Source organism: Medicago sativa, chromosome 4, assembly GCF_051527215.1.
Source record: "Medicago sativa cultivar Bolivia chromosome 4, Bolivia_mono, whole genome shotgun sequence".
In the NCBI taxonomy this organism is placed as follows: Eukaryota; Viridiplantae; Streptophyta; class Magnoliopsida; order Fabales; family Fabaceae; genus Medicago; species Medicago sativa.
In genome coordinates, this window is record NC_140752.1 from 76,089,205 (window position 1) to 76,111,965 (window position 22,761).

Sequence of the window (22,761 nt, forward strand, 5' to 3'; positions counted from 1 at the left end):
GATTTATGAGCTTAATATTATTGTTTGAGAAATCTCACCCCTTCTGCTTGAAAATGTTACTCTTCATATGGGTAACTTGCAGGTAATCAAGATTAGCTGCGGTCGTGGGTGACTATCTCTCACTGTGTCCTTAGGTGCTCTGATACGTAACGGGATGGGGATTTTGATACTATTTTCTGTTCCTTTACGTATTGCCTTTTTGAAGTTTAAGAATTATTATTGAACTAAGAATTTATGAGATCATTTAAGATGAGGCCTGCGTGCCAAGACTATTTTAGATGTTGAATTAACTCCGCTGTGAGATATTAAATAATTTGTTGATTGAATTTGAATGATAAATATTAATTTATTTCGTTTATGATTTTTAAGAAATGTAACATTCCGTTTAACGTTGAATTACTCTGATTTTTAATTATGAAATTTTAACGTTGGGAAAACGGGGTGTTACAATTGGTATCAGAGCAGGTCGGTCCGTCCGGCCAAGTAGATGAGCCGTTGTGTCGCGTCGTCATGTTTTCTAGTTAGTAGTTATGTTTTATTATGTGATTATGTTTAACTGACTAACTTTGATGTGGTTTTGTGTTTTGTTTGAAGAAGCAATAACTAAATTTATTTTCTCTTGTGCTTTGAATTTCGAGGACAAAATTCTTTTAAGTTGGGGAGAGTTGTAACGCCCTCCTTTTATTTAATTATTTTTATTAAGTTAGAATCTATTTATGTGATTTATTTTAAATATGTGAGGTGCTAGTATTTTATTAAGTGACATTATTCTATTATTTATTAGAATATGAGAATTATTAGTGTAAGTAGGATTGGAGGTTAGAATAGAAAGAAGAATAAGTTATTGAGTCTAAATAGATTTAGGAAGAGTGAGTAGTATTATAAATAAGGAAGCTTAGGTTAGAAAGAGTTTTGACGTTAAACTGCTTTTTTTGGAGAAAGAGGAGAAAGAGGAGAACTCAGAGAGAGAACCCTAGGAACGAAGAACGCTGCTTTTGATTTCGGAAAAACTATCTAAGGTAAGGGTGAGACTATCTTTCACTAATATTAAGTCTGTAGATCATTGGATTGCATCTAACGTGTTTTAGGATGAGTTTTGTAAGATTATGAGAATTAGGGTTGAGTGAGAATTGATGATTAGGTGATGAAAAACCATTGAATTTGAATCTGTTTGTGTGCCCTAATATTATATGAATTAGAACTGGATTTTTAATTATGAATCTACATAGTAAATTACGCTTGAACATTGAGAAAAATAATGTTTGTGCCGTTTTTGTTTGTTTTTCCCGATACGGTCGTATTTTCATTGATCCTCACGATATAATTTTTGGTTTCGGTTCCCTGATTAAATGTTATATATACTAGATCTTATATGATTTGTGATTTCCTTATGATCCTTATGGCATCATTATTTATTTATATGAGATATAAATTTGTTAGGTTTGTACTCATATGTGTTGTATTATCACACGTTTCATTTATATGTCTCCCTAAATCAAGAGTTCAACTTAGCCTATGATATAATATAGGTTTTTAATTAATTCATAGGTGTGTCGATATGTATATACATATGTATTTTGCAATGATCATGACTTACAATTTTTGGAATTCGGTTTTAATATTTTATATTGTGTGACGAATTAAATAATTGTGAAATAAATGTGTGATTTAAAGAGTGTTATATAAACATGCGATATTTGACGACTGTGTTATTTAAAGATGTGTTATATAATGAAGTGCTATTTGGAAGATGTGTGATTTAAATATGTGTTATTTATGATGCTTATGTTGATGCGATGTTTAAGATGTTGATGTTTATCATTTGATACTGTTAAGTTATGATGCTGATATGATGTGACTTTATAAGTGTTGCATATGTTGTTGTTGATCTTATTTAAGATGTAAATGTCGGTCTAAGTCAAAGAGTTTGTTAAGTCGTCGAGTCGTTATGAAGTCATCAAGTTGTTAAGATGTCATGTTGTCAAGATGTTAAGATGTCATAGTTGTTCATGAAGTTTCTAAGACGTAAGATGTTGAGTCCATGCATACTCATTTAAAGATGAGGGCTCATGCCCTGGAGCTTTTGCTCAACCACGACGATGGAGCTTTTGCTCAACCAGAGACGAGGGCTCATGCCCTAGGAGCTTTTGCTCAATAGCGACGAGGGCTTATGCCCTAGATTGGTACCACATGCATTTGCATTTTCATGATGATTCAAGATGGTTTAAGACGTTAAAAGTTGCATAGTCGAGTCTAGATGCATTGTCAAGTCAAGTTGTTAAGTTGTGATGTTTTAACGAATTACTTTGTGATGCCTTTTAGTAAGATGATATGTGACGATGATTGTGACTGCTATATGATGATATATTGCTAAGATGAAATGATGATGTCTATGTATTTGATTGTAAATGTTAAATTATAAGATGTTTATATTGTTAAATGTAATTTATGATTTATGAGCTTAATATTATTGTTTGAGAAATCTCACCCCTTCTGCTTGAAAATGTTACTCTTCATATGGGTAACTTGCAGGTAATCAAGATTAGCTGCGGTCGTGGGTGACTATCTCTCACTGTGTCCTTAGGTGCTCTGATACGTAACGGGATGGGGATTTTGATACTATTTTCTGTTCCTTTACGTATTGCCTTTTTGAAGTTTAAGAATTATTATTGAACTAAGAATTTATGAGATCATTTAAGATGAGGCATGCGTGCCAAGACTATTTTAGATGTTGAATTAACTCCGCTGTGAGATATTAAATAATTTGTTGATTGAATTTGAATGATAAATATTAATTTATTTCGTTTATGATTTTTAAGAAATGTAACATTCCGTTTAACGTTGAATTACTCTGATTTTTAATTATGAAATTTTAACGTTGGGAAAACGGGGTGTTACAATTGGTATCAGAGCAGGTCGGTCCGTCCGGCCAAGTAGATGAGCCGTTGTGTCGCGTCGTCATGTTTTCTAGTTAGTAGTTATGTTTTATTATGTGATTATGTTTAACTGACTAACTTTGATGTGGTTTTGTGTTTTGTTTGAAGAAGCAATAACTAAATTTATTTTCTCTTGTGCTTTGAATTTCGAGGACAAAATTCTTTTAAGTTGGGGAGAGTTGTAACGCCCTCCTTTTATTTAATTATTTTTATTAAGTTAGAATCTATTTATGTGATTTATTTTAAATATGTGAGGTGCTAGTATTTTATTAAGTGACATTATTCTATTATTTATTAGAATATGAGAATTATTAGTGTAAGTAGGATTGGAGGTTAGAATAGAAAGAAGAATAAGTTATTGAGTCTAAATAGATTTAGGAAGAGTGAGTAGTATTATAAATAAGGAAGCTTAGGTTAGAAAGAGTTTTGACGTTAAACTGCTTTTTTTGGAGAAAGAGGAGAAAGAGGAGAACTCAGAGAGAGAACCCTAGGAACGAAGAACGCTGCTTTTGATTTCGGAAAAACTATCTAAGGTAAGGGTGAGACTATCTTTCACTAATATTAAGTCTGTAGATCATTGGATTGCATCTAACGTGTTTTAGGATGAGTTTTGTAAGATTATGAGAATTAGGGTTGAGTGAGAATTGATGATTAGGTGATGAAAAACCATTGAATTTGAATCTGTTTGTGTGCCCTAATATTATATGAATTAGAACTGGATTTTAATTATGAATCTACATAGTAAATTACGCTTGAACATTGAGAAAAATAATGTTTGTGCCGTTTTTGTTTGTTTTTCCCGATACGGTCGTATTTTCATTGATCCTCACGATATAATTTTTGGTTTCGGTTCCCTGATTAAATGTTATATATACTAGATCTTATATGATTTGTGATTTCCTTATGATCCTTATGGCATCATTATTTATTTATATGAGATATAAATTTGTTAGGTTTGTACTCATATGTGTTGTATTATCACACGTTTCATTTATATGTCTCCCTAAATCAAGAGTTCAACTTAGCCTATGATATAATATAGGTTTTTAATTAATTCATAGGTGTGTCGATATGTATATACATATGTATTTTGCAATGATCATGACTTACAATTTTTGGAATTCGGTTTTAATATTTTATATTGTGTGACGAATTAAATAATTGTGAAATAAATGTGTGATTTAAAGAGTGTTATATAAACATGCGATATTTGACGACTGTGTTATTTAAAGATGTGTTATATAATGAAGTGCTATTTGGAAGATGTGTGATTTAAATATGTGTTATTTATGATGCTTATGTTGATGCGATGTTTAAGATGTTGATGTTTATCATTTGATACTGTTAAGTTATGATGCTGATATGATGTGACTTTATAAGTGTTGCATATGTTGTTGTTGATCTTATTTAAGATGTAAATGTCGGTCTAAGTCAAAGAGTTTGTTAAGTCGTCGAGTCGTTATGAAGTCATCAAGTTGTTAAGATGTCATGTTGTCAAGATGTTAAGATGTCATAGTTGTTCATGAAGTTTCTAAGACGTAAGATGTTGAGTCCATGCATACTCATTTAAAGATGAGGGCTCATGCCCTGGAGCTTTTGCTCAACCACGACGATGGAGCTTTTGCTCAACCAGAGACGAGGGCTCATGCCCTAGGAGCTTTTGCTCAATAGCGACGAGGGCTTATGCCCTAGATTGGTACCACATGCATTTGCATTTTCATGATGATTCAAGATGGTTTAAGACGTTAAAAGTTGCATAGTCGAGTCTAGATGCATTGTCAAGTCAAGTTGTTAAGTTGTGATGTTTTAACGAATTACTTTGTGATGCCTTTTAGTAAGATGATATGTGACGATGATTGTGACTGCTATATGATGATATATTGCTAAGATGAAATGATGATGTCTATGTATTTGATTGTAAATGTTAAATTATAAGATGTTTATATTGTTAAATGTAATTTATGATTTATGAGCTTAATATTATTGTTTGAGAAATCTCACCCCTTCTGCTTGAAAATGTTACTCTTCATATGGGTAACTTGCAGGTAATCAAGATTAGCTGCGGTCGTGGGTGACTATCTCTCACTGTGTCCTTAGGTGCTCTGATACGTAACGGGATGGGGATTTTGATACTATTTTCTGTTCCTTTACGTATTGCCTTTTTGAAGTTTAAGAATTATTATTGAACTAAGAATTTATGAGATCATTTAAGATGAGGCCTGCGTGCCAAGACTATTTTAGATGTTGAATTAACTCCGCTGTGAGATATTAAATAATTTGTTGATTGAATTTGAATGATAAATATTAATTTATTTCGTTTATGATTTTTAAGAAATGTAACATTCCGTTTAACGTTGAATTACTCTGATTTTTAATTATGAAATTTTAACGTTGGGAAAACGGGGTGTTACAATTGGTATCAGAGCAGGTCGGTCCGTCCGGCCAAGTAGATGAGCCGTTGTGTCGCGTCGTCATGTTTTCTAGTTAGTAGTTATGTTTTATTATGTGATTATGTTTAACTGACTAACTTTGATGTGGTTTTGTGTTTTGTTTGAAGAAGCAATAACTAAATTTATTTTCTCTTGTGCTTTGAATTTCGAGGACAAAATTCTTTTAAGTTGGGGAGAGTTGTAACGCCCTCCTTTTATTTAATTATTTTTATTAAGTTAGAATCTATTTATGTGATTTATTTTAAATATGTGAGGTGCTAGTATTTTATTAAGTGACATTATTCTATTATTTATTAGAATATGAGAATTATTAGTGTAAGTAGGATTGGAGGTTAGAATAGAAAGAAGAATAAGTTATTGAGTCTAAATAGATTTAGGAAGAGTGAGTAGTATTATAAATAAGGAAGCTTAGGTTAGAAAGAGTTTTGACGTTAAACTGCTTTTTTTGGAGAAAGAGGAGAAAGAGGAGAACTCAGAGAGAGAACCCTAGGAACGAAGAACGCTGCTTTTGATTTCGGAAAAACTATCTAAGGTAAGGGTGAGACTATCTTTCACTAATATTAAGTCTGTAGATCATTGGATTGCATCTAACGTGTTTTAGGATGAGTTTTGTAAGATTATGAGAATTAGGGTTGAGTGAGAATTGATGATTAGGTGATGAAAAACCATTGAATTTGAATCTGTTTGTGTGCCCTAATATTATATGAATTAGAACTGGATTTTAATTATGAATCTACATAGTAAATTACGCTTGAACATTGAGAAAAATAATGTTTGTGCCGTTTTTGTTTGTTTTTCCCGATACGGTCGTATTTTCATTGATCCTCACGATATAATTTTTGGTTTCGGTTCCCTGATTAAATGTTATATATACTAGATCTTATATGATTTGTGATTTCCTTATGATCCTTATGGCATCATTATTTATTTATATGAGATATAAATTTGTTAGGTTTGTACTCATATGTGTTGTATTATCACACGTTTCATTTATATGTCTCCCTAAATCAAGAGTTCAACTTAGCCTATGATATAATATAGGTTTTTAATTAATTCATAGGTGTGTCGATATGTATATACATATGTATTTTGCAATGATCATGACTTACAATTTTTGGAATTCGGTTTTAATATTTTATATTGTGTGACGAATTAAATAATTGTGAAATAAATGTGTGATTTAAAGAGTGTTATATAAACATGCGATATTTGACGACTGTGTTATTTAAAGATGTGTTATATAATGAAGTGCTATTTGGAAGATGTGTGATTTAAATATGTGTTATTTATGATGCTTATGTTGATGCGATGTTTAAGATGTTGATGTTTATCATTTGATACTGTTAAGTTATGATGCTGATATGATGTGACTTTATAAGTGTTGCATATGTTGTTGTTGATCTTATTTAAGATGTAAATGTCGGTCTAAGTCAAAGAGTTTGTTAAGTCGTCGAGTCGTTATGAAGTCATCAAGTTGTTAAGATGTCATGTTGTCAAGATGTTAAGATGTCATAGTTGTTCATGAAGTTTCTAAGACGTAAGATGTTGAGTCCATGCATACTCATTTAAAGATGAGGGCTCATGCCCTGGAGCTTTTGCTCAACCACGACGATGGAGCTTTTGCTCAACCAGAGACGAGGGCTCATGCCCTAGGAGCTTTTGCTCAATAGCGACGAGGGCTTATGCCCTAGATTGGTACCACATGCATTTGCATTTTCATGATGATTCAAGATGGTTTAAGACGTTAAAAGTTGCATAGTCGAGTCTAGATGCATTGTCAAGTCAAGTTGTTAAGTTGTGATGTTTTAACGAATTACTTTGTGATGCCTTTTAGTAAGATGATATGTGACGATGATTGTGACTGCTATATGATGATATATTGCTAAGATGAAATGATGATGTCTATGTATTTGATTGTAAATGTTAAATTATAAGATGTTTATATTGTTAAATGTAATTTATGATTTATGAGCTTAATATTATTGTTTGAGAAATCTCACCCCTTCTGCTTGAAAATGTTACTCTTCATATGGGTAACTTGCAGGTAATCAAGATTAGCTGCGATCGTGGGTGACTATCTCTCACTGTGTCCTTAGGTGCTCTGATACGTAACGGGATGGGGATTTTGATACTATTTTCTGTTCCTTTACGTATTGCCTTTTTGAAGTTTAAGAATTATTATTGAACTAAGAATTTATGAGATCATTTAAGATGAGACCTGCGTGCCAAGACTATTTTTAATTATGAAGAGTAACATTCCGTTTAACGTTGAATTACTCTGATTTTTAATTATGAAATTTTAACGTTGGGAAAACGGGGTGTTACAATTGGTATCAGAGCAGGTCGGTCCGTCCGGCCAAGTAGATGAGCCGTTGTGTCGCGTCGTCATGTTTTCTAGTTAGTAGTTATGTTTTATTATGTGATTATGTTTAACTGACTAACTTTGATGTGGTTTTGTGTTTTGTTTGAAGAAGCAATAACTAAATTTATTTTCTCTTGTGCTTTGAATTTCGAGGACGAAATTCTTTTAAGTTGGGGAGAGTTGTAACGCCCTCCTTTTATTTAATTATTTTTATTAAGTTAGAATCTATTTATGTGATTTATTTTAAATATGTGAGGTGCTAGTATTTTATTAAGTGACATTATTCTATTATTTATTAGAATATGAGAATTATTAGTGTAAGTAGGATTGGAGGTTAGAATAGAAAGAAGAATAAGTTATTGAGTCTAAATAGATTTAGGAAGAGTGAGTAGTATTATAAATAAGGAAGCTTAGGTTAGAAAGAGTTTTGACGTTAAACTGCTTTTTTTGGAGAAAGAGGAGAAAGAGGAGAACTCAGAGAGAGAACCCTAGGAACGAAGAACGCTGCTTTTGATTTCGGAAAAACTATCTAAGGTAAGGGTGAGACTATCTTTCACTAATATTAAGTCTGTAGATCATTGGATTGCATCTAACGTGTTTTAGGATGAGTTTTGTAAGATTATGAGAATTAGGGTTGAGTGAGAATTGATGATTAGGTGATGAAAAACCATTGAATTTGAATCTGTTTGTGTGCCCTAATATTATATGAATTAGAACTGGATTTTAATTATGAATCTACATAGTAAATTACGCTTGAACATTGAGAAAAATAATGTTTGTGCCGTTTTTGTTTGTTTTTCCCGATACGGTCGTATTTTCATTGATCCTCACGATATAATTTTTGGTTTCGGTTCCCTGATTAAATGTTATATATACTAGATCTTATATGATTTGTGATTTCCTTATGATCCTTATGGCATCATTATTTATTTATATGAGATATAAATTTGTTAGGTTTGTACTCATATGTGTTGTATTATCACACGTTTCATTTATATGTCTCCCTAAATCAAGAGTTCAACTTAGCCTATGATATAATATAGGTTTTTAATTAATTCATAGGTGTGTCGATATGTATATACATATGTATTTTGCAATGATCATGACTTACAATTTTTAGAATTCGGTTTTAATATTTTATATTGTGTGACGAATTAAATAATTGTGAAATAAATGTGTGATTTAAAGAGTGTTATATAAACATGCGATATTTGACGACTGTGTTATTTAAAGATGTGTTATATAATGAAGTGCTATTTGGAAGATGTGTGATTTAAATATGTGTTATTTATGATGCTTATGTTGATGCGATGTTTAAGATGTTGATGTTTATCATTTGATACTGTTAAGTTATGATGCTGATATGATGTGACTTTATAAGTGTTGCATATGTTGTTGTTGATCTTATTTAAGATGTAAATGTCGGTCTAAGTCAAAGAGTTTGTTAAGTCGTCGAGTCGTTATGAAGTCATCAAGTTGTTAAGATGTCATGTTGTCAAGATGTTAAGATGTCATAGTTGTTCATGAAGTTTCTAAGACGTAAGATGTTGAGTCCATGCATACTCATTTAAGATGAGGGCTCATGCCCTGGAGCTTTTGCTCAACCACGACGATGGAGCTTTTGCTCAACCAGAGACGAGGGCTCATGCCCTAGGAGCTTTTGCTCAATAGCGACGAGGGCTTATGCCCTAGATTGGTACCACATGTATTTGCATTTTCATGATGATTCAAGATGGTTTAAGACGTTAAAAGTTGCATAGTCGAGTCTAGATGCATTGTCAAGTCAAGTTGTTAAGTTGTGATGTTTTAACGAATTACTTTGTGATGCCTTTTAGTAAGATGATATGTGACGATGATTGTGACTGCTATATGATGATATATTGCTAAGATGAAATGATGATGTCTATGTATTTGATTGTAAATGTTAAATTATAAGATGTTTATATTGTTAAATGTAATTTATGATTTATGAGCTTAATATTATTGTTTGAGAAATCTCACCCCTTCTGCTTGAAAATGTTACTCTTCATATGGGTAACTTGCAGGTAATCAAGATTAGCTGCGGTCGTGGGTGACTATCTCTCACTGTGTCCTTAGGTGCTCTGATACGTAACGGGATGGGGATTTTGATACTATTTTCTGTTCCTTTACGTATTGCCTTTTTGAAGTTTAAGAATTATTATTGAACTAAGAATTTATGAGATCATTTAAGATGAGACCTGCGTGCCAAGACTATTTTTAATTATGAAGAGTAACATTCCGTTTAACGTTGAATTACTCTGATTTTTAATTATGAAATTTTAACGTTGGGAAAACGGGGTGTTACAATTGGTATCAGAGCAGGTCGGTCCGTCCGGCCAAGTAGATGAGCCGTTGTGTCGCGTCGTCATGTTTTCTAGTTAGTAGTTATGTTTTATTATGTGATTATGTTTAACTGACTAACTTTGATGTGGTTTTGTGTTTTGTTTGAAGAAGCAATAACTAAATTTATTTTCTCTTGTGCTTTGAATTTCGAGGACGAAATTCTTTTAAGTTGGGGAGAGTTGTAACGCCCTCCTTTTATTTAATTATTTTTATTAAGTTAGAATCTATTTATGTGATTTATTTTAAATATGTGAGGTGCTAGTATTTTATTAAGTGACATTATTCTATTATTTATTAGAATATGAGAATTATTAGTGTAAGTAGGATTGGAGGTTAGAATAGAAAGAAGAATAAGTTATTGAGTCTAAATAGATTTAGGAAGAGTGAGTAGTATTATAAATAAGGAAGCTTAGGTTAGAAAGAGTTTTGACGTTAAACTGCTTTTTTTGGAGAAAGAGGAGAAAGAGGAGAACTCAGAGAGAGAACCCTAGGAACGAAGAACGCTGCTTTTGATTTCGGAAAAACTATCTAAGGTAAGGGTGAGACTATCTTTCACTAATATTAAGTCTGTAGATCATTGGATTGCATCTAACGTGTTTTAGGATGAGTTTTGTAAGATTATGAGAATTAGGGTTGAGTGAGAATTGATGATTAGGTGATGAAAAACCATTGAATTTGAATCTGTTTGTGTGCCCTAATATTATATGAATTAGAACTGGATTTTAATTATGAATCTACATAGTAAATTACGCTTGAACATTGAGAAAAATAATGTTTGTGCCGTTTTTGTTTGTTTTTCCCGATACGGTCGTATTTTCATTGATCCTCACGATATAATTTTTGGTTTCGGTTCCCTGATTAAATGTTATATATACTAGATCTTATATGATTTGTGATTTCCTTATGATCCTTATGGCATCATTATTTATTTATATGAGATATAAATTTGTTAGGTTTGTACTCATATGTGTTGTATTATCACACGTTTCATTTATATGTCTCCCTAAATCAAGAGTTCAACTTAGCCTATGATATAATATAGGTTTTTAATTAATTCATAGGTGTGTCGATATGTATATACATATGTATTTTGCAATGATCATGACTTACAATTTTTGGAATTCGGTTTTAATATTTTATATTGTGTGACGAGTTAAATAATTGTGAAATAAATGTGTGATTTAAAGAGTGTTATATAAACATGCGATATTTGACGACTGTGTTATTTAAAGATGTGTTATATAATGAAGTGCTATTTGGAAGATGTGTGATTTAAATATGTGTTATTTATGATGCTTATGTTGATGCGATGTTTAAGATGTTGATGTTTATCATTTGATACTGTTAAGTTATGATGCTGATATGATGTGACTTTATAAGTGTTGCATATGTTGTTGTTGATCTTATTTAAGATGTAAATGTCGGTCTAAGTCAAAGAGTTTGTTAAGTCGTCGAGTCGTTATGAAGTCATCAAGTTGTTAAGATGTCATGTTGTCAAGATGTTAAGATGTCATAGTTGTTCATGAAGTTTCTAAGACGTAAGATGTTGAGTCCATGCATACTCATTTAAAGATGAGGGCTCATGCCCTGGAGCTTTTGCTCAACCACGACGATGAAGCTTTTGCTCAACCACGACGATTGAACTAAGAATTTATGAGATCATTTAAGATGAGACCTGCGTGCCAAGACTATTTTAGATGTTGAATTAACTCCGCTGTGAGATATTAAATAATTTGTTGATTGAATTTGAAGGATAAATATTAATTTATTTCATTTATGATTTTTAAGAAATGTAACATTCCGTTTAACGTTGAATTACTCTGATTTTTAATTATGAAATTTTAACGTTGGGAAAACGGGGTGTTACAATGGGTCTCCTACGAGAACCGGGTGTGTGCCCAGGCTAGCTGGGTGGTAAAACCGCCCCTGCAATGATTGTACTACATTGATTGGATCAATAAAAATATAGTCTCATTTAAGTCGACCAATGATACAAAATTGTGAAAACTTGTTATGCATTATGCTACTGGAACATTAAAGCAGGTTGAATATTATGCTAGTGAAAATTTGTGATTGTTGGAATTATGTTGTTGTTTGGTGATTAAAAAAACTTGTTAATTAATTCTTTTTTTTAAAAAATAAAATGTTTATGCATTGGTGACTTTTCTTAGAATCAACACAATCTTGTTTTGATATTGTCTCATCTTTATTAGACTCGCACCTCATCGGATTTGATTGAGTTTAAGTTTGAATTCGAGTCTAAAAATCATCTGATCTAATATTAGGGCCGAGTTTATTATACACGCAATCCGTCCTTTATGGTTTATACACCCCTTATTCCTTTTCATTATGAAATTAAGTATATAGCAAGTCAACCTTAAGTTTAAATTCTTTTTTTGACGGTATTATAGATTTCTATATCAATCAAATTAGTATTATAATTTTCAATTTTTTTATGGAAAATAAATTCCAAAACCTTCATATATAGTCTTCAAAGGGTATGGTTATGGTGCATAAGGAGATCCTTATGCACCGTGCATAATTGCTTTCTACACCCAACATAATTGCTTTCTACACCCTAAGTGAAAGCTTAATTCTAATTAGTAGAGGTGTCGATAGAGCCCAAAATTTCAAAGTCCACTTAAAAAAGCTCCAAGCCCACTAAATTAAAGCCTCATATTATAATTTTTTTCTTAACAATTTATTTATGCAAAATAATTTATTCGAAATAGTTTATTTATGTAAAACAACTTATTAGAATGATTTTTTAAAAACCGCTTATTCAAAACAACTTATTTATGCAAAACAACTTATTCCGATCTCATTTTAAAAAGCAACTTATTCAAAACAGCTTATTTATGCAAAACAGCTTATTCGAAACAACTTATTAGGATCACTTTTTTTAAAACCGCTTATTCAAAACAACTTATTTATGCAAAACAACTTATTTGTGCAAAACAACTTGTTTATACAAAACAACTTATTCCGATTTCATTTTAAAAAACAACTTACACAAAACAACTTATTTATGCAAAACAACATATTTATGCAAAACAACTTATTCAAAACAGCTTATTTATGCAAAACAGCTTATTCGAAACAACTTATTTATACAAAGCAGCTTATTTGTGCAAAACAGCTTATTTAAACAAAACAGCTTATTCCGATTTCATTTTAAAAAACAACCTATTCAAAACAACTTATTTATGCAAAACAACATATTTATGCAAAACAACTTATTCAAAACAGCTTATTTATGCAAAACAGCTTATTCGAAACAACTTATTTATACAAAATAGCTTATTTGTGCAAAACAGCTTATTGAAAAAAACTTATTTATACAAAACAACTTATTTGTGCAAAACAGCTTATTCAAAACAGCTTATTTATACAAAACAACTTATTCCGATTTCATTTTAAAAAACAACTTATTCAAAATAACTTATTTATGCAAAACAACATATTTATGCAAAACAACTTATTCAAAACAGCTTATTTATGCAAAACAGCTTATTCGAAACAACTTATTTATACAAAACAGCTTATTTGTTCAAAACAGCTTATTCAAAACAACTTATTTATACAAAACAACTTATTCCAATTTTATTTTAAAAAACAACTTATTCAAAACAACTTATTTATGCAAAACAACTTATTTATGCAAAACAACTTATTCAAAACAGCTTATTTATGCAAAACAGCTTATTCGAAACAACTTTTTTATACAAAATAGCTTATTTGTGCAAAACATCTTATTCAAAACAACTTATTTGTAAAAAACAGCTTATTTGTGCAAAACAGCTTATTCAAAACAACTTATTTATACAAAACAACGTATTCCGATTTCATTTTAAAAAACAACTTATTCAAAACAACTTATTTATGCAAAACAACATATTTATGCAAAAACAACTTATTCAAAACAGCTTATTTATGCAAAACAGCTTATTCGAAACAACTTATTTATACAAAAGAGCTTATTTGTGCAAAACAGCTTATTCAAAACAACTTATTTATACAAAACAGCTTATTTGTGCAAAACAGCTTATTCAAAACAGCTTATTTATACAAAACAGCTTATTCCGATTTCATTTTAAAAACAACTTATTCAAAACAACTTATTTATGCAAAACAACATATTTATGCAAAACAACTTATTCAAAATAGTTTATTCATGCGAAACAGCTTATTCGAAACGACTTATTTATACAAAACAGCGTATTTGTGCAAAACAGCTTATTCAAAACAGCTTATTCAAAACAGCTTATTTATACAAAACTGCTTATTCGAAACAACTTATTTATACAAAATAGCTTATTTGTGCAAAACAGCTTATTCAAAACAACTTATTTATACAAAACAGCTTATTTATGCAAAACAGCTTATACAAAACAGCTTATTTATACAAAACAACTTATTCTGATTTCATTTTATAAAACAACTTATTCAAAACAACTTATTTATGCAAAACAACATATTTATGCAAAAACAACTTATTCAAAACAGCTTATTTATGCAAAACAGCTTATTCGAAACAACTTATTTATACAAAATAGCTTATTTGTGCAAAACAGCTTATTCAAAACAACTTATTTATACAAAACAGCTTATTTGTGCAAAACAACTTATTTATACAAAACAACTTATTCCGATTTCATTTTAAAAAACAACTTATTCAAAACAACTTATATATGCAAAACAACATATTTATGCAAAACAACTTATTCAAAACAGCTTATTTATGCAAAACAGCTTATTCGAAACAACTTATTTATACAAAATAGCTTATTTGTGCAAAACAGCTTATTCAAAACAACTTATTTATACAAAACAGCTTATTTGTGCAAAACAGCTTATTCAAAACAGCTTATTTATACAAAACAGCTTATTCGAAACAACTTATTTATATAAAATAGCTTATTTGTGCAAAACAGCTTATTCAAAACAACTTATTTATACAAAACAGCTTATTTGTGCAAAACAGCTATTTTGCACAAAATAAGCTGTTTTGAATAAGCTTTTTATGAGTTACAGAGAGAAATGGGTATGGATTATGAGTTTCTTTACTGGAACGTTGTTTAACATGTTATACACTGCAATTATTACTGAAACCATAATTATGGTTTAATGGTTTTGATAATCATGTATGTGAAACCAAGATAAATGTGTAATAATTTTTAATGAAATTATTATTGTTAGATGGTTTTGAATAATGATTAAGATGTTATACACTGAAATTATTACTGAAACCATAATTATGGTTTAATGGTTTTGATAGTCTTCTATGAGAAACCAAAATAATTGTCTAAAGGTTTTGCTATGGCTATGGTTTCTGTGAGTTGGTTTCAAAACCATTTTGCTGTGGAAATGGTTTCCGTGAGTTGTACTTCAAAACCATTTTGCAGTGAAATGGTTTCCGTGAGTTGTACTCCAAAACCATTAAGTACATCTAATGGTTTTGGAGTACAACTCACATAAACCATTTCCACAACAAAATGGTTTTGGAGTACAACTCACAGAAACCATACCCATAGCAAAACCATTAAACAATTAGTTTGGTTTCGTGTAGAACACTATCAAAACCATTAAACCACACTTATGGTTTCAGTAATAGTTTTTATTTAAAATCATTTGTCAATAATAATTTTCACTATTCTTTTATTTTATTTAGCATTTGACAATTATTTTTCTTTCACATACAAGTCTATTAAAACCATTAAAGCGCGATTATATTTAGACAAAGTCAGAAATTCGTTTTACAACGTAAGAAATAAAAGAGAGAAGACGAGGCTTTACAAAAAAGTGGTTACTTATTGATTAATTCACATTAGGTTATAAGTGTGTACTATTAAGTGGTTACTTAATAATGATTTAAATGTTTATCACAATTTTTTTATTACAAAACCATTTTCACTGGAATTGGGAAATGATTCGATGTGAAATCTGTTGGTATAAGCTGGAATTCAGATTTGATGAATTATTGAGAATATTGTGATGAATTGTGTTGTTTATGATCAATCCGGTTCGGATTTGGTGTTAGCATTACTCACGGAAACCATTTTCACTGCAAAATGGTTTTGGAGTACAACTCACGGAAACCATTTCCACAGCAAAATGGTTTTGAAACCAACTCACAGAAACCATAGCCATAGCAAAACCATTAGACAATTATTTTGGTTTCTCATAGAAGACTATCAAAACCATTAAACCATAATTATGGTTTTAGTAATAATTTCAGTGTATAACATCTTAATCATTATTCAAAACCATCTAACAATAATAATTTCATTAAAAATCATTACACATTTATCTTGGTTTCACATACATGATTATCAAAACCATTAAACCATAATTATGGTTTCAGTAATAATTGCAGTGTATAACATGTTAAACAACGTTCCAGTAAAGAAACTCATAATCCATACTCATTTCTCTCTCTAACTCATAAAAAGCTTATTCAAAACAGCTTATTTTGTGCAAAATAGCTGTTTTGCACAAATAAGCTGTTTTGTATAAATAAGTTGTTTTGAATAAGCTGTTTTGCATAAATAAGCTGTTTTGAATAAGTTGTTTTGCATAAATATGTTGTTTTGCATATATAAGTTGTTTTGAATAAGTTGTTTTTTAAAATGAAATCGGAATAAGCTGTTTTGTATAAATAAGTTGTTTTGCACAAATAAGCTGTTTTGTATAAATAAGTTGTTTTGAATAAGTTGTTTTGCACAAATAAGCTATTTTGTATAAATAAGTTGTTTCGAATAAGCTGTTTTGAATAAGTTGTTTTTGCATAAATATGTTGTTTTGCATAAATAAGTTGTTTTGAATAAGTTGTTTTATAAAATGAAATCAGAATAAGTTGTTTTGTATAAATAAGCTGTTTTGAATAAGCTGTTTTGCACAAATAAGCTGTTTTGTATAAATAAGTTGTTTTGAATAAGCTGTTTTGCACAAATAAGCTATTTTGTATAAATAACTTGTTTCGAATAAGTAGTTTTGTATAAATAAGCTGTTTTGAATAAGCTGTTTTGCACAAATACGCTGTTTTGTATAAATAAATTGTTTCGAATAAGCTGTTTTGCATAAATAAACTGTTTTGAATAAGTTGTTTTGCATAAATATGTTGTTTTGCATAAATAAGTTGTTTTGAATAAGTTGTTTTTAAAATGAAATCGGAATAAGCTGTTTTGTATAAATAAGCTGTTTTGCACAAATAAGCTCTTTTGTATAAATAAGTTGTTTCGAATAAGCTGTTTTGCATAAATAAGCTATTTTGAATAAGTTGTTTTGCATAAATATGTTGTTTTGCATAAATAAGTTGTTTTGAATAAGTTGTTTTTAAAAATGAAATCGGAATACGTTGTTTTGTATAAATAAGCTGTTTTGAATAAGCTGTTTTGCACAAATAAGCTGTTTTGAATAAATAAGTTGTTTTGAATAAGTTGTTTTGCACAAATAAGCTATTTTGTATAAATAAGTTGTTTCGAATAAGCTGTTTTGCATAAATAAGCTGTTTTGAATAAGTTGTTTTGCATAAATAAGTTGTTTTGAATAAGTTGTTTTTTAAAATAAAATCGGAATAAGCTGTTTTGTATAAATAAGCTGTTTTGAATAAGCTGTTTTGCACAAATAAGCTGTTTTGTATAAATAAGTTGTTTTGAATAAGCTGTTTTGCACAAATAAGCTATTTTGTATAAATAAGTTGTTTCGAATAAGTAGTTTTGTATAAATAAGCTGTTTTGAATAAGCTGTTTTGCACAAATACGCTGTTTTGTATAAATAAATTGTTTTGAATAAGCTGTTTTGCATAAATAAACTGTTTTGAATAAGTTGTTTTGCATAAATATGTTGTTTTGCATAAATAAGTTGTTTTGAATAAGTTGTTTTTAAAATGAAATCGGAATAAGCTGTTTTGTATAAATAAGCTGTTTTGCACAAATAAGCTCTTTTGTATAAATAAGTTGTTTCGAATAAGCTGTTTGCATAAATAAGCTATTTTGAATAAGTTGTTTTGCATATATATGTTGTTTTGCATAAATAAGTTGTTTTGAATAAGTTGTTTTTTAAAATGAAATCGGAATACGTTGTTTTGTATAAATAAGCTGTTTTGAATAAATAAGTTGTTTTGAATAAGTTGTTTTGCACAAATAAGCTATTTTGTATAAATAAGTTGTTTCGAATAAGCTGTTTTGCATAAATAAGCTGTTTTGAATAAGTTGTTTTGCATAAATAAGTTGTTTTGAATAAGTTGTTTTTTAAAATAAAATCGGAATAAGCTGTTTTGTATAAATAAGCTGTTTTGAATAAGCTGTTTTGAACAAATAAGCTGTTTTGCATAAATAAGCTGTTTTGAATAAGCGGCTTTAAAAAAAGTGATCCTAATAAGTTGTTTTGAATAAGCTGTTTTGCATAAATAAGCTATTTTGAATAAGTTGGTTTTTAAAATTAATCGGAATAAGCTGTTTTGTATAAATAAGCTGTTTTGAATAAGCTGTTTTGCACAAATAAGCTGTTTTGTATAAATAAGTTGTTTTGGAATAAGCTGTTTTGCACAAATAAGCTCTTTTGTATAAATAAGTTGTTTCGAATAAGCTGCTTTGCATAAATAAGCTGTTTTGAATAAGTTGTTTTGCATAAATATGTTGTTTTGAATAAATTGTTTTTTAAAATGAAATCGGAATAAGTTGTTTTGTATAAATAAGCTGTTTTGAATAAGCTGTTTTGCACAAATAAGCTGTTTTGTATAAATAAGTTGTTTTGAATAAGTTGTTTTGCACAAATAAGCTATTTTGTATAAATAAGTTGTTTCGAATAAGTTGTTTTGCATAAATAAGCTGTTTTGAATAAGTTGTTTTGCATAAATATGTTGTTTTGCATAAATAAGTTGTTTGAATAAGTTGTTTTTTAAAATGAAATCGGAATAAGCTGTTTTGTATAAATAAGCTGTTTTGAATAAGCTGTTTTGAACAAATAAGTTGTTTTGCATAAATAAGTTGTTTTGAATAAGCGGATTTAAAAAAATTATAATATGAGGCTTTATTAGGCCCACAAACAAATAGATTTTATAGTGGACCCAAATAATTCTTTTCACTTGGGGTGTAGAAAGCAATTATGTTGGGTGTAGAAATCAATTATGCACGATGCATAAGGATCTCCTTATGCACCATAACTTTTGCCGTCTTCAAATCCTTATTATTTCTATAGTTAGTGTATCGAACTATCCATCTACATTTAACTCACTTAGTCATATATTTTGTTTTGAATTTACTTTACTTAGAACCTTTCCTTTATCTTCTAACGTCTCAGCATTGTTATCTTAGGATTCAAAATTAGTTGGGGATAATGATAAGGATCATCGGGAGGAAAAAAAATCTTAAAAAACTTGTTTGTATTAAGAATGAAAAAAAAAAAGTAACATAAAAATGAGAAAATTAAGAGTATTTATTTCTTTAGACAGTGGAGTGTAAACCACTCAACATTGAATCTTTGTTGAGAATCAGATCAAGAGAATGCCGATAAACCCTAGACCCTAAAGATAATGTAGTTTCTTAAGTTTTTCAAAAAAATAACAATAATGTAGTTTCTTGAGATAATGGCATAAGAATCATTCTAGTAAAGCTCTAATGACCTTTTTAGATGTCAATGAGGTGTATATGTATGCATGATTTGATGTAGGAAAATTGTTCATCATGAACTATCATAACAAACAGATTCAATCAATGGAGGTCCAATTATAGATAAATTATAACAGTAACGCATAGGCACACCAAATTGTCTCACTTTTATTTTGAAAATGTCTTATTCCTGAAAGCACGGATGTTTCTGCAATATTACAACACAACAATACCTTCAAACAAACTGAAGTTTCTTACCCTTTATTACAAATTTTACAAGCAACCAACCTAAGTAGAAAACCTTTCTCTGTCGTGAGGAGCAAAATAATCGATATTTGGCCCCATAGGAACGATCCCAAATGGATTGATAGAAGGATGACTTCCATAGTAATGCAACTTTATATGTTCCATGTTCACTGTACTGCTAATGCCAGGGATTTGGAAAATGTCTTTGGTGTAATTGAAGATATTTGGATATTCCCGTATTAGCTTCTTGTTACACTTAAAGTGAACTGCATAAACCTGCAATTATAACAATGGCGAATTACTTAAAAATCAAAACATCGGGATGGGTAGATTGCAACAAAATGAGTCACAAAATAGGAAAGCAATCACCCCAGTTCTTGTATGTTCCTCTAATTCCATCAAAATGTTGAACAGATATATATTAAAAGCGCAAAAAGAATGAAGAAAAAACTTCAGAATTTGAGTTCCACTTCAAAGCTTTCCTCTTTAGCATGCTATAAGTTAAACCATTAAGTGTCCATCGAATAATAATAAAGCAATAACAAGAAGGAAACACTTGGTGAGTTTACTGATTAATGCATGTGGTGCCTAAGGATATGTTTAGATAGAGAGGTTTGGAGAGGGCCATATTGAATTTTAATGTTTTTAAAAGAATGAAATTTGACAACACAGACTCCATATTTTTGACAAGTTACACAGTCTTAAAACTAGGGGTGCAATTTGGTTTTTGAAATTCGGTATCAAACTGTTTGAGCACTCGGTTCACCTGAATGTCTTCGCCTTTTAGGCTTGACGCTCGGGGGCTATGTTATGTACCAAACTGTTTGGCAACTCAGTCCACTGGAACGCCTTCACCTTTAAGACCTAACGCTCAGGGCAGTGTTCTTTACTAATATGACCAAGTATACCAGCAAAGGTTACTAGGGTACTCGTTCAACTCAATCCTCTGATGGAGTCGGTCTTCTAATCTCATTCTATGAATGGCCCAAAGACATAAGACCCACCTCCGCTGAGGTTGATTTATTAATTCAGACAAGGACAATGATGATAAGATACTCCCAAATATCAAGAATAGGTGCCCAACCCACACACAAAGTCGCACACTATACCTCATCAAATCTAATGAGAGTGACAAACAAACGAATGTCTGCTTCAGTAAGCTTGTTGCCACATATATAGCGTTGCTTGCTTAGTATATCCTCGCATTTGTCCAAAGCATCATATAATTCTCTTGCAGCCTGCACAAAGGACCAAATGAACAGTTTCAAATGCTAAATGAATGTAAACATTAAATTATTAACTACACCTGAAAAAGTAAAAAATAGATACATACATCAATGTATGGTTCCTGCTTCTTTGCAAACCCACATCTATAAACACCGTTGTTTATATTAGGATATATCCACTCATTAGTCTCATCAATTTGGGCTTGCAATTCAGAGGGATACAAGTCCAAGATGGGATTTTCTGCAATATCGTTGAATTCAGTATTAAACATGCGTATTATCTCCGAGCTCTCGTTGTTAACAATTGTCTTGAGTTTCTTATCCCACAGAATCTGTGCAGATCAAAATCAATCAGCTGACAATAGAAATCTACTGAGAAAAGCAAATCACAAAAGCTAAGAAAGAAACAAGTCCATTCTAAAGCAAAAACCTACAGGAACAGTGAACTTTCCGGAGTAGTTTGTACTCGCAATTTCATAAAGTTCTCTAACACTCTTTGCTCCATTCAAAGGATCAGGTTCAGCTCCAAGGACCTCGGTATTCGATTCAGGAAAAATCCATCCCATATATTCATCTGATTCTTTAGTTCTTCCCCATATAGGTTTGACCGACTGATTATTAAACATGCAAGGTATAAAATTCTAGGAAGAATTATTGAAAATTGAAATCACACCAGCTGCAAATATTAAGCCAAAAACCTACTAACCGAGAAACTGATGGCTTTGTCAAGTCCTTTGATTTTCAAGTAAGCAAGGCATCTGCAAGCCCAAGGACAAGCATATGATATGTAGAGATGATATCTTTCTGACTCAGCTGGAAATTGGGAATTTGGATCCTTTGAAACGAATTGTCGGAATGTGGAATCAGATCTCGTAAATGCTCCCGAGTCTGATATCTCATCCAATGATGATCGCACCATTTCAACAATATGCTAATGCTAAGCAAAAGATATTTTAATCAAGAATCACAAACATCACAAAACCTTCAAAGTAGTTAAATGATATAGAAGAAAACTAAGGCCCTGTTTCGATAAACAACTTAACTAAACGCTTATAGCATAAACAAAACACTTATCATATAAGTGCTTATGTATAATCTTCTCTGTAACAAAAGATAAAATAAAGTCAAACTGTTTTCATATAAATAGTAAACTGTTTTCAAAAACTACTATTAAGAGCTTATGAAAATAAACTAAAAAAAACTTATGGACAAGTTATAAGTTCTCTCAATCAATATCACAAGTACTTATGTCAATAGATAAGCTCAAATAAGTTATAAGTCAATCCAAACAGAACATTAGTTTATGATCAGTTCAAATTTTAACTCAGATTAACTAACATCTTCAATTAGTAATATAATATATTGAAATCAATGATTAATATGAAACATGAATCTGTGAAGTATTAAGAGAAAATAAAAGTCAACAACTATGACATGCATCAATAATTTTTACCTTGTAGTGGCGGTTGTGGGAGAAGAAAGAGAGGGTAGAGGAGCTTTTGTGAAGGAGCACTGATCTCAGACAGAACATGCTTTATGTATTATACAAGTAAAGTTTCAATTAAG

At 30.4% G+C, this 22,761-nt stretch overlaps 1 protein-coding gene across 2 annotated transcripts; it reads right to left on the reverse strand.

Moving 5' to 3' along the window:
- Window positions 1-19,867: 19,867 nt before the first annotated feature.
- Window positions 19,868-22,758, reverse strand: LOC146931990 (Glutathione S-transferase family protein). 2 transcript variants are annotated; one of them, XM_085703572.1, is made up of 6 exons: window positions 22,649-22,758; window positions 21,902-22,126; window positions 21,630-21,806; window positions 21,303-21,527; window positions 21,079-21,207; window positions 19,868-20,245 (listed from the first exon to the last, which is right to left on the reverse strand). In XM_085703572.1, exons 1-6 carry the CDS (start codon window positions 22,724-22,726, stop codon window positions 20,012-20,014), a joined length of 1,068 nt encoding a protein of 355 aa, XP_085559698.1. In that variant the 5' UTR covers window positions 22,727-22,758; the 3' UTR covers window positions 19,868-20,011. The 2 variants fall into 2 exon arrangements, with proteins under 2 accessions (XP_085559698.1, XP_085559699.1); XM_085703573.1 differs by having other exon boundaries at window positions 21,902-22,132.
- Between the last annotated feature and the right edge of the window lie 3 nt (window positions 22,759-22,761).